Source organism: Phalacrocorax carbo, chromosome 6 (assembly GCF_963921805.1).
Source record: "Phalacrocorax carbo chromosome 6, bPhaCar2.1, whole genome shotgun sequence".
NCBI classification, from domain to species: domain Eukaryota; kingdom Metazoa; phylum Chordata; class Aves; order Suliformes; family Phalacrocoracidae; genus Phalacrocorax; species Phalacrocorax carbo.
Genome location: NC_087518.1, coordinates 63470847 through 63483529, shown reverse-complemented (window position 1 = coordinate 63483529; position 12683 = coordinate 63470847). Strand labels below are relative to the sequence as shown.

General features: G+C 46.1%; 1 protein-coding gene across 1 annotated transcript in view; it reads left to right on the top strand.

The window, feature by feature from the left end:
• Window positions 1-1264: 1264 nt before the first annotated feature.
• VAV3 (vav guanine nucleotide exchange factor 3) overlaps window positions 1265-12683 on the top strand; it is a 172217-nt gene continuing 160798 nt past the window's right edge. Inside the window, exon 1 of the mRNA XM_064455631.1 lies at window positions 1265-1532. Within this exon, the coding sequence (XP_064311701.1) occupies window positions 1329-1532 (204 nt within the window). The 5' untranslated portion in view covers window positions 1265-1328. The remainder of the gene's footprint in view (window positions 1533-12683) is intronic.

Sequence of the window (12683 nt, the reverse complement as noted above, 5' to 3'; positions counted from 1 at the left end):
TGTATTTTCTGAGGGCCACAGTTTCTTTTTCTTTTTAGCTGAAGGCAGTGCAAAGTGGTGAGTGGTCCTGCGGCATGTTCTGCAGCCCTGCACTCATGATCCAAAGTTAGTGCCACTGTCTGCTCAGGCAGATGCCTGGAATAGCAGACATATCACCTGTTTAAAGAAAAAAAAAAAAAGCCAGGCAGCATTTTAAGCTTACAGAAACATGCAAATCACTGGCTAGGCTTCAGTTTCTGAAATAAATTCCAAGAATTTCTGTATTAATTCTTTCAGAAATTACTGAAAGCATTTTCAGGATTACTCTGAGCTCAGAAAGCAGCAAGTGTTATCATGCTTTTAACAGAGGAGATGTGAAAACTGGGGATAGTTGTGGGCCATCTTGAATAGTCACGTTAGTTTTTTGCTGCTAGGAGGCTTTTTCATCCTGGAGTGTGTGTTTTTTCCCCCCATAAATTACTCATTAATTGTACTTCAAAAGTGTATTTTTTTTTTTTAAATGAACACTTTAATAGAGGAGAAAACAGGATTTTGTATTGTTTTTTGAGAAAGTAAGTTTCCAGCACTGCTTCAGAAATCCAAAGGAAATAAAAGCTTTTGAGATGCAGACGTGGAGGATATGGTGTTTGTATTGTTCTTTTTTGGAGCCTGTCACCTTCAGTAACCTAAAATCAATTTAATAGTTTTTTATTTGAAGCTGTTAGGTTTTTCTTCCCCCAAACCTAAAGTGCAAATAAAATTCAAGTCCGTTAGTGCAGCACGTTTTAGGGGAGAACAAAGGGAAAATGATGCTATGCCGTGGCACGCTCCCCATCCCCTCTCGGAAGAGTTGGGAGGGCATCTCTCCTAACGCCTGATGGCTTGCCTCCTGCCCGAGGCCGCGGGGGTCAGGCCGTGGCGGGGGCCGGGAGGCCGTGGCGGGGGCCGGGAGGCCGTGGCGGGGGTCAGGCCGTGGCGGGGGTCAGGCCGTGGCGGGGGCCGGGAGGCCGTGGCGGGGGTCAGGCCGTGGCGGGGGCCGGGAGGCCGTGGCGGGGGCCGGGAGGCCGTGGCGGGGGTCAGGCCGTGGCGGGGGCCGGGAGGCCGTGGCGGGGGTCAGGCCGTGGCGGGGCCCCGCCGCTGCGCCCCGTGCGCCGCAGGTGCTCCGTCCGGCCCTGCCGAGCCGCGGCCGCCGGGGGCGGGGGCGCGGGCAGGTGCCGGCGGGGGCGGGTCCCGCCCCCCGGCGCGGGGCGGGGCGGGGCGGGGCGGGGCGGGGCGGCGGCGGCGGCGGCGGCGGCGGCGGCGGGAGAGCGCAGCAGGGTCCGCCGCGGCCGCAGCGCGTTGTGGCGGCGATGGAGCCCTGGAAGCAGTGCGGGCAGTGGCTGATCAGCTGCAAGGTGCTGCCGCCCAACCACCGGGTGACCTGGGACACGGCCCAGGTCTTCGACCTGGCGCAGACGCTGCGCGACGGCGTCCTGCTCTGCCAGCTCCTCAACAACCTGCGCGGCCACTCCATCAACCTCAAGGAGATCAACCTGCGCCCGCAGATGTCCCAGGTGCGGCCGCGGGGGCTCCGCGCGGGGGGGGCTCTGCGCGCTTTGCCTGAGTCTCTGGGGGCACGCGGCGGTTCCGCGGGCGCGCAGGAGGAGCCGCGAAGGGCCGGGTGCGCCCGCGCCCGCTGCCTGCCCGCAGCCCTCGCGCCCGCGCAGCTTCCCGCCGGTGCCGCGGGGCCGGGCCCGCTCCGTGCGGGGCGGCGGGTGCGGCCCCGGGGCAGCCCCCGCCGGGCTCCGCTCCTTCCCTTCCCCGCCGCCGGCTTGGCGCGTCCGAGGCCCCCGGAGCCTCGTTGAGGGCTGCCGCCCGCAGCCGGGCCCGCCGAGCCCCTGCCGGCAGCCGCGGGGCCCGTCCCCTCGGGGCGGCCGCGCTGAGGAGAAGTTCCCCGCAGCGGTCCCGCAGGCAGCGGAGCGGCGGCCCTGAGCACGCCGAGCGCTCGTACAGGCGGGCTGCAGCCCCCGCCGGCCTCTCGGCACCTGCGGGCGCGGGCGGGGGGCGGCGGAGCGGGGTCGGCTGGCCTTCGCGCCTGCCTTTGCGACCGGCGAGGCTGAGTGGTAAAAACTCATCGGTAATGGGAAACCGTGCTCTTGATAGCCGGTTGCCGGTGTTGTAGTATCTTATTTTTCATTTCAGACCCTTTTATATTTCGCTTTTTAAACCGATACTTTGGTTAAATAATGACAAAATGTAATTCCAAATTCATTCCCTTCTAAAAACATCTTTTTTTAGTTGGGAGCGCTGTTTTGTTATTGTGCCTCCTAAAGCCGGTTTCGGATGTCGAGGTAAGACTACATTAATAATTGAGTGAGAAGAGGCTCTATATGTGCACGACTTCCTGTCACAGCTTTGCGCACACCTATGCCGCTGCAGAGACGGGGACAGCCACGCAGATGTCGTCTGAAAGGAAACTGAACTTCTGAGCCTTTCATGTGTTTTAAAACATTGAGAAACCGGCACATTGTAACATGCCAGTGTTACAATTCTGGGTTAGATTTATAGGAATAAAAACGGCCACTGGTGCTTAGGAGACTGGCAAGGAGCAGCGGTAGTGGATTATGCTGTGGGAGGAATGTTCCTTGCCTGTGTTTGCTCACAAAAACATTTATTTTCTTTCTTTTTGTTTCTTATTTTTAGCATCTATGTTTTACTGCCAAGGGGACGTTTGCTGTAAGCCTGCCGTGCAAAAAGATGAAAAAAAAGCGTCAGGTGTATTTCAGCTAGTCAGAATGAAAACTGCCAGACCCTTGTACTAGATGTGAACAGGGTAAAGGCTGCCCTGCGTACTTGAGAGCTCAAGTGCCTGCTTGAATTGCCTTTGCAGAGGCAATACTTCATCTGAGTGAGGGAGAGATGCAGAGGGCAGGCTCCCCCGAATGGAAGAAATCCAGACAAGTTCTCCATGCACTGCTCAAACTCTCACAGAGTTTCAGGACTTGCTGAACTCTACCGGAGCCCTGGTTTATACTTCCATTTTAGTTAGATTCATTGCTTCCAAACAGACCCTCTTCACTTTAGCTTGCAGAACTGTAAACACTTTGCATAGGAACTCTTGGAAATGGTTTCTTGCCCTGCTTATAATGGATAAAAAGTATGGAAACAGATTCTCTTTTTTTTTTTTTAAAATGAACTGGAAAAGTGTCCTCATGATATTACACAGTATTTTCTGGATAGCTAACTCACTGAGTCAACTTAAATTAGATAGTAATGTTGCTATTTGGACCAGTATTACTTAATTTTAGTAATGGTGGTCTCCTCCTGTCTACTAAAAATAAGTGTCAGAATGCTCTCCTCTCTTCTTTCTTAGAGCAGGCTTGGGAATTAAGATTCGTATTTATTTCTCTAAGTGCGTTTGAACTATGGATTATAATTACAGATCTTGGATTGTTTATAATGCATGTTTTGAACTTGAGCTTCATACGTATATAATGCAACTACTGGTGCTCTTTCACAGGGATGACAGTTGCCTCCTTGTCTCTGTGCGTGCTGTGTGCCTGAGGAACCCGTCCCCCGCGGTGCTGCCGGCCCCTCTCTCCAATAGTGCATTTCTGGCCTCAGCTGATTTCACCCTTGAAACGGGGAACCGTTGCTGGACCAGAACCTACAATGTTAACTCTTACGCAGCATTAAACTTACGGGAATGCTACCTTTGCTTTGTGTGAGACCAAGATTTAGTCATGTTAGTGAGGTTCTGTGGGGCTTGATGAAAAGCCTCTCGGAGGAGATGCTTTCTGCTGGAAAGGATCACTCAGGGAAGATCTGAGAAATTGTTATTAAAAATGTAGTATGTTGGAGTTCTGCGAGTTGCTTGTAGTTTGTTGCTAAGACTGTAAAGAGCACTTAGCAATAACTTACGCTGAAGTCTCGGAGGCTTGAAGATTACCAATTTGGTGAGATTTACTTGGAGTCTGCAGAGTTGAGCCCTAAATTGTGAGTTTTGTCAGAAGAATACTTGTCAGTAATACATTTCCTGCATCATAGGATCTCAGGGTCTTGTAGAAACACTAGCTAACTGTCCCGTGCCTTGTGGGGTAGTGATTTATAGGCTTTGGAGGCATGGGGTGCTGGAGCAGAGTTGGTGTTAGGATGGAAATCACCTTGGCCACTGACTGCGCTGTCCACTGGAACACGCCACTGCGTCTGTACCGCTTAGCTGAACTGTTTGAACCTCATGTGACCCTAACCTGTCATCTTCTGGAACTGAGCTGCAGCTCTTGCACTCCCTTATCTGATGTTGTTTTCTGCCGCAGAACCTTAGAATGGCTCAGGGGATTCTTACCGCACGGTCTCTGAGCAATAGAAGTGGAGAATGAGAAGGGTGGACAGAGGCTTCATGAATGGGCCCTGTGGAAGGCAGGCTGTATGATTCTACCCTTGTCTCTTACTGCTGCTGACATTTGTCAGGCCGTTCTCTACGAACCAAGCTTTCATGTCTTGGGGGCTAGTTATAAATGCCACAGCACCAAAGAACAAGAAAGTGAGAGATGGTGCCTCAGGCAGACCTGGGAGTAGATGTCAAGTGTCTGACATGAGAGAGTCAAGTCTCATATTTATTTTTACAGAATAGAAGTGGCAGATCAGGCGTTGGTGACGCTCATCAGCTCTGCTCAATAGACCTTGGTAACCCCTTAAAAACTACATCAGAAGCGCTGAGGGATTATGACTGATGCTGCCGCTTCAGGATGCCGCTTTTTGTTGGAGCCTTGCTCAGTCAAACAGGAGCAGTGTTGCTTTGCTTTGTAAGCACCCTACCGCTGCCGGCTCTTGGGGCATGAATAGAAACCGAGAGCGGTGATGCTCAGCATTGCAACACAGACACGTGCTTGACCAAATGGCAGGGGGTGTGTTCTCTTTTATGGTCTGGCTAGCACAGGGAGCTGCATACCTTTGTCATGCTGCCAGCCACACACCTTGTGTCACAGCTGTTCTCATGGGTGGGCTGTCTTATGCATTTGAAATAGCGGGGCTGAGTCCAGCAACCTATTTGGAGGATTTACACAATGCCTGTGTAAGAGAAGTGTCTCGGTGATTTTAAATTGCAAAACATTGGGCTTAGGAGCTATTTGAATGCTGGCTGTTTTCATCTGCATTTCTGTATGTTTATGAAAAAATATATATTTATATTTGGTTAGTGGAAAGAGTCCTTTGAAGAACAGGAGCTGATTCAGTCAGTTACCCTCTCCAGAACATAAAGCCTCAGATGTGAAAGTACAAACCTTGCTTGTATAAAGGATGAGCAGCATTGTTGCTTTGCCAATGAATCTTCCACCTCTGGGTTGCCAGCTGAATGCTGCCTGGCTCCTGTCTGAGAAGCTGGCGTGTCTCCGTGCAAGGTCCCCTGTGAAAAACTGCACGTGGGCTTCGTATGAGGTTGGAAACTGTCAGGTTCAGGGACATTCATGACCAGGTTTTTTTTTTTTTTTACCGTGACTGAACAGAACAGGAGAGCATTGGATCTCTTAAGAGCTCTTTTGTCAAGGCCCAAACCCACTCTGCTCTTCGAACTCCCACAGGCTAGCGACATCAGTTGTTACTTTCAACCACTGCTTGTGCCATCAGGAAAGGAAATTTGGAAGATGGATCAAATAATGTCTTTTGGCCTTCAGCTGAAGGGGAGTCTGCTGGATGCAGACTTGAGAGTTGGTGTGAAAGTGGTCTTACTGTGGGCACCGTGTGAAGAAGCGCTAAACCTTGCAGCTGCTGGGAGTGGAGCTGGAAGAGGGAATGTGCTAAATGGGTGGCAGAGACGTGACTGGCATGCTGGTGCGTTGCAGGGTTTCCCCAAAGGGTAGCATTGGTGCCTGGTGACGGTGAGGTGGAGCACTGCAGCTCAGCGTTGGTGTCTTCCGTGGGAGCTGTTCCCTGTAGTAATTCACTTTCCTCAGATGCTGTTTCTTGGCTAACGTAGTCTGGTGAAAATAATAAAAATAGAAGTGATCCATAACAGAGAGTACTAATCCTAATGTTTAATCATAATTGTACAAGAATTTAAATAATTTATCTCCAGAAATATAAAACCTAAACCAACGGATTACTTTGGATTTGTGGAGGATGGCATCTGTTTAATGCTTATCTTTTATCTTTAATACTTTGCAAACTAGTTTTGAAATGGTTTTTGCAAGGCATTTAGTTGTGAGAGATTGCTAAACAGGAAAACTGCCCTTAATGCAATATGGCACGGGAGTTTACTAAAGGGGATGTTGACATAGATTAAATATCAAAAATAACTATTTCCTATTTTTCTAATAAAAATAAACAAAATATCCCTCACTTGTATTAAAAGTTCAAATGTTTTCTAATTTTAGGGAGTTACTTTTTTTGCTGTGACTATGTAGTCCAAAGGAAATACATCTCTTTGTCATCCACATTATATTTTGGTGTGGCAACTGAGCTTTTGAGCAGTTTATTTTTATTGGTTACAGCGGTATTAGGTAGCCTCAGGATGTGGGTGTGCTGAGAGGCATACCTCTCAGCTTCCTCTGGTCCTGCCCTTGGCTTGGAGCTTCCCCACCCCCCACAAACGGTAACCATCATCTCCATCCCCTAGCTCGGTGAGTGCGTGTCCTACCTCTGCAAGCTTCCTGCAGGAGGGCATGCCCTCCAGTACTTCCCCACATGTGTCTTCCCGCAGCTATGCCACTTGATTTTTTTTTTTTTTCCTTCCGAATTTTAGCCTGGGAGAACATGCCAAATGGCAGGGTATCAAACTTCGTGTGCCACGTGGCTCTGCAAAGGAGGAGATGGGAATTGTCTCTTGACTCTGCACATTGTCTGAAAGAGTGGCATGTGAGTGGGTGTGCTGACCTCTGTGCCTGAGGGTGTGATTTAGGTCTGGGATCTTAGGAGGGACAAGATGAGCTAAATGAGAAAATGAAAGGGATTCAGAGTGGTGCTTGTGGCCCTTCCAGGAGTCATGGGATATCAGTAATCTATTTTCCCTGGGCAGAAAGGTCTTTGAGAGGACTGGTGTGCAAAACAACTCTTAATCTGTGTTTGCTTGTTACATTAGGTGCTAAGTTATTGAGTTAAGGAAGTACCACAAAGATACATTTAAACTAACATAGTTTTTCTGAAATAGCAAAATTTCTTGGGCTTGAACAACAGTTTGGGAACTCGTTCAATTTTTGTGTGTAGAAAGGTGTGTTCAGAAAAAAACCTATCCTTTTGAATGATTTAAAACTGACTGTGTATATGTATATGGCAATGTAATTGAAAAAACCTGAAAAGTTCAACAACTATTTTTCAAAACAATCTCTTTGCTTACTTGCTGCTACTCTGATCCACTGAACGTCTTTACCACAATTAACTATTTTCACGATTCATCTAAATGAAAGCTGCACTGACCATTAGATATATCCGTAAGCTATATTATCCATAAAAGATAGATTTATTCATATGTATGGTATCATATGCATATCTTATACATGTTGGATTGGGTAAAATATGTTGAACGAATATTTGTTCGAAGCGTGACCTTTATGCTTTGTGCTAGGAAAAGCAGCTGACAAAAAAGTAGTGACCCAGATTTTCTAGGTAATTCTTACCTTAAGAAGATGGAGAACATAATACTTAAACTGATGTAATTTTTTTAAAAATTTTTGTTCACATTGATTCTTTTTTGTTGGGGGGAAGGGAAAACGGACTTGTACTGTATTGTAAAGCTTATTTTACATACTGTTTGTGTCATACAGCGGTTAAACGCAGCAAATGCATCTTGCCAAGAATTGTCTCAAATGTTCCCTCCTGCACAAAGTTTTAGTGTGCTGGGAGCTAATGCATTAACAGGAAAAATAATCGTACGAGTTTGTCACAGAGGCTACAGTGTGTGCCAGCGGCGGTTAATCTAAATTAATGCCTGTGTCCGGCATGCTGCTGTGTCGTGTGGGAGAAGCCATGTTATTTTTTGAGCCTTCTCTGACAAAGGTGGGGGAGACCTGTGATAGTGGCAAGCTGAAGGACTGCTTATGAAAAGAAACTAATAAATCAGAAAGGCTCAGGGGGAGAGAGAAGGATGTATAAGAAGTAGAAGAAAACCATCAAAAGAAACAAATATGAACTAGAGAGAAAGATCAGAAAAAGTTGTGAAGCTGGATTAAAGGGGGTGTTGGCCAGCAGGACACCTCGGGATTTTGAGAGGGGACAGGAAAAAATAATTTAAGATTTATCCCAAAATAAACAGAGAAAACCAGTCTTGGATATGCTGTGTTATTCTTTAATGATAACGGCATTATTGTTTAATGATGCTGGGCCGGTCTCAGTAATAAGGTGCTGCCTTAGGACGGTGAGGTCCAGGAGGTTATTTACCAGGCTGCGGCACTGCACCTCAGGATGGGCTAGTGCGATGCATTGGTGCAATTTGTGCACTGGTGAGACAGAGGATCTTGGATTTCTCACCCACATCCTCTCCTCCCCTTCCTTTAAGGTCAAGAGTTTACTGAATTGTAGGTATAAAGATTAAATCGTAGGTGTAAAGAAGGAAATACAGAGAGGGTAAGGAGGGAAGGGGCTGCAAGGTAAGGCAGCTGCTGGTGGGCAAGGAGTGAGGGGGAGGACCCTGAAAGGTGCATCCATTGTGGCTGTGCCGGTGGGGACCCAGCAGCTCCCGGGCCTGGTGTAGCTGAGCTTGGCCTTGAGTGGTGTGGGCGTTAGGAAGGAGGGTTAACTGGGAGCAGCAGATGAGAGGCATGGGCAGGAAGGACTTTCAGTTTGGTATTGGTAAAATAGAGGCAGGCAGGGAGAAAGACAGTTTTCTGCTGAAGTGATGTTGGCTCCCTGGCCAGCAGCTGGCCCAGATGGGAGCGGGCCAAATGCTGTGGCTGCAGAGCAGCTGCTGGCGCGCTCCCTTCCGTACGCCCGTCGTGTGCCGGGGCAGGAGCGAGCTCCTGTCTGGCCCTGAGCATGCACCGCCGGTGCCAGGCAGGGATGTCCTGGCTCGTGCCCTGCCTTGCGTGGGTATCTCTGAGTAGAGAGGAAGGTTTATTAGGTCACTGGCAGTTTTATCTTCGAGTTTTACTGGATGTAGAGGCGTCAGTTTTTGAACTTGTTTCCCCAATACTAGAATTGTATCTGTAGTTCTTTCAAAACCAAACCAAACAAAAAAAAGCATCAAAACCCGTTGATTTTTATTCTCCTCCTAACTGCTCCAAAACAGCGTTGCAGTACTTCCATATTACTCCATTATACTCCATAGCAATGTTTTGTGCTGCCTTACACTGTGCTATTTCAGTATTTTGAAAATTCAGTTTCACAGAGAAGTATGAATTGATGTGTACCATGTCAAATCAGCCATTCATTTTTTTTTACTGCACTTTCCAGTTTATTCAGCGTCATCTGGAGCTACCTTTTCTTTCTTCTGATTTTGCTTTGACAAGCCAAGCTTAAGACTTCAGGCATTGTGAAATACCAGCTGTTTGCTAAAACTTGATATGTGAAATGCAATCTGAACTGATATCTTTACAGTAAGGTTTTGAATTTTTATGTTTAGGAGAAAGATGTTCCCTCAAAGCTCAGTGAATGCTGTTGGCTCCAGTCCGACACATGGTCAAGTGAGAACGTATCTTTTAGAAAAATATCAGTGATCCTTTCTTTCATCCTGTATTAAATGACAATAGTGAATGTCTTGGTAAGATGAGACGTTGAAGGACTATTAATAGGTTATTTGATTCTTTGCATATTAGAACATGAGACCTCAGTCACAATTGTGTAATATAGTGGTATTGTAGCAATTTCAATAAAAGCTGCTCATGAACTATTTAAAACATTCTTGCAGACCTACAGGTATGAACTAATGTAATTGGAAAAATTAAGTTCAGCTGTCTTGTATTACAATCCAAAATATTTTGGGCCTGTAAAGTGCCTCTACTTTCAGGCAGAATTTTATTTTATAGTTGGTTAGAAGGGATTAAGTTAATCTGTCCTTACCTATTTTTCACTAGTTTTATGCCTTTGAAAATCACTTGAAAGTTATTTTAAATGATGTAGAGAATATGGTATGATTGCCTTGCAGAAGCAAACAAAATGTACATTTGATGTTGTTGCTGTAATGAAATGTTTTCTGAAAAAAAACCCAAAACAAAGCAGTTTTTAAAGCATGTTTTTAACTGGTAGAGCTTAGAAGGACAAGATGATTTTGTATTTCCAAAATCATTAGATATGTACTTTAATCCTTGATACAGTCAAATTTACCTATTTGTTTCTGAGTTATATAAGGGTATGTACTGTATAATCTATACTTGGGATACTTTGTACCATTGCTTGTTCTTGCATTCACATCGCTTCAGCATGGGAAGAAGCCTTACAGTCAACTAAAGCAGAATGATTAGTCTTGACCCTTAAAAATTTAGACTGTCAAAGCAGCCTCCCTTTACTGTTGCATAGGAAACCCGATGCTAAAAACATGTAATGCATTCTTTTGTCTGCCCACACTCTAAATTAATACTGTAATAATGACAGCATCCTCACAGCCTAATTCCTTGTGTTTTGCTTGTATGTTGGTGGTCAAGATTTAAATTATACTTATGTGCTCCAGTGACTGACTTTAAATTAAGGCAGTGATGCCTTAGATCAGCTGATATAAGCCCATGATGACCATGTTGTTTTTTCCTTCTGAGTTCCTCAGGGTCTGTGAGCCCAATAAGTCTGATTCGAGTGCAGAGATGGTTCAAGGTAGACAGAGGACTACATCTTCACTGCACTAATGTACCCATCAGATTTTAAGTGCCTCTGGATGGGGGTATGGTGATGATATAGTCCTACCATGTGAACTGTAACTCACGGTAAACACTCATCAATCCTACTTATCTCCACAGGATTTAGATCAAGCTTTGAATTTCTTTTTCCTGGAGAACAAGCAGAAAGTAGGAAACACCAGGGAGAATGTTCAAACTATTGCTACTGCCTGTGGCTCTCTTAACTCTTGAAATAGAAAGGCTGAGATTCTCTGAAGTGCCCTTGCAGGCTGCTGCCTTTGTCTCAGCTGATGTCTGGTTGGTTGAAAAGGGATTTCTGCCGAGCTTTAAAAACCTAGCTTGCAGTTAGGCAGATATTTTGAAAACCTCTTCCGGCTACTTTGCGGCTTAAGTTTTGCATTTCAGAGCAGTACCGGTTTCGCTTTCTCTTGGTGTTTTACCCTCCACGCATGTGCGCAAACTGATGCGGGATTTCAGGTTGCATTGCATACTTCTCTGAATTGGTGATTGCTTATTTTTAAATATCATAGAAAATTCCTGCTAAGCTTTGATTTCCCACTTTCATTTTATCTTATTTTTTGTGGCCCTTCCTTAGGTTTTGAGATGCTTAGTATGAAGTAATAGTTTTTGGGCCTCACCCTGAGGGCTCGTTTGGGGTGTCTGTGTGTCCTCTTAGGGCTGTTTGGTTGTAGGGAATTTCTAGGGCATTTTAAAAAGTGGAGAAGATGTTAAAACCTTAAGTCATCTTTAACAGGTGTGTAAATATATGGAGGTTTTATGAGAGTCCTAAATGGGGCTCACCCAAGCAATTTTGTTTGGAGTTCTGCCTGTCCCTGTTATGTCCCGATCTTTTTGTCCATCACAAAGAGGGCAGTGTGAATTTACCCACCGCTGTGCCTTGATGTGAATCACTACAGGTAGTCATGAGAAAGTTATTCAGGGTCTGTGTTCATTCAGGTTGCGGTTGCAGCTGGCAGCACTGAATATGGTGATGCATCTTCTCTGTGGGTCGTGCTGAGGCCACTGATTTCACTGGAATGTATGCTGAACAGATGGCAATCTTTGTAAAAAGCTGAGGTTTAAGTCCACATTTGTTGTTCTCGGTGATGCCTTTGAGTGATACTGTTGGTTAGAAGGACTGGGCCTTAGAAAATGCTTGTAGCTACCGTTTCTGTGCTGTTACAGGTTTTATGAAGCACTATGGAAATGACGCCAGTAATCCTATTGGAATGCCTCTATGGTTGTTTCGGAGCCCTATGGATTTCCCTTCCTGCGGAAGACCCTGGTAAATTGATTAGCTGAGATGAAAGCCTTTGCTGACCGAGACCCGTGTGATTTGCCTGTGAATACAGACGTGGTGATGGGAGAGCAGGCAGATGTAGGAGTGGCTGAGCTATGCTGGGAACGGGAGCTGCTCTTCATGAGAAGCTCCTCAGCAGCAGACTGGAGCATATTTCAGATTTGTGTGTCTTCCCAGCTATAATTGCTCAGATTCATGGACCCCTGGGGAGTCTGCTTAATTTAAACTATCTGCATTCTCTTTTCTGAGAATTTAGGTTTTTGTAGCCTGTAAGCCCCATAGCGCATCACGTTATTTCAAGAGCACAAAGCTCTAGCAATAATAAATGTAATGTGAATTATTCTTTAGTGTTAAGAATACCTATTATGAAAAAATGGAATTTTTTTTTTTTTAAATTGTAAATTGTTTGCCATGGCCAATGGGAGAAACATAAGAAAACAACTGCTAGGTAAAAAACTTCTGAAACAAGAGGGAGTGTATTTTGTAACGTTGTCTCTCAGCACACCTTGCTAGGAACAGGCCTGAGGAGTCGATCCTTCTTCCATCAGCAGTGTAACAGGGCCATGAATTCATGTGGGCTCTGATTAGCAGTGAACAAAGGCTGAGATGTTCTCCTTTGGGGCAGAACTGGTGTCTTGGTGGGGTTTCTCCATGTAGGTGTACTGATGGTG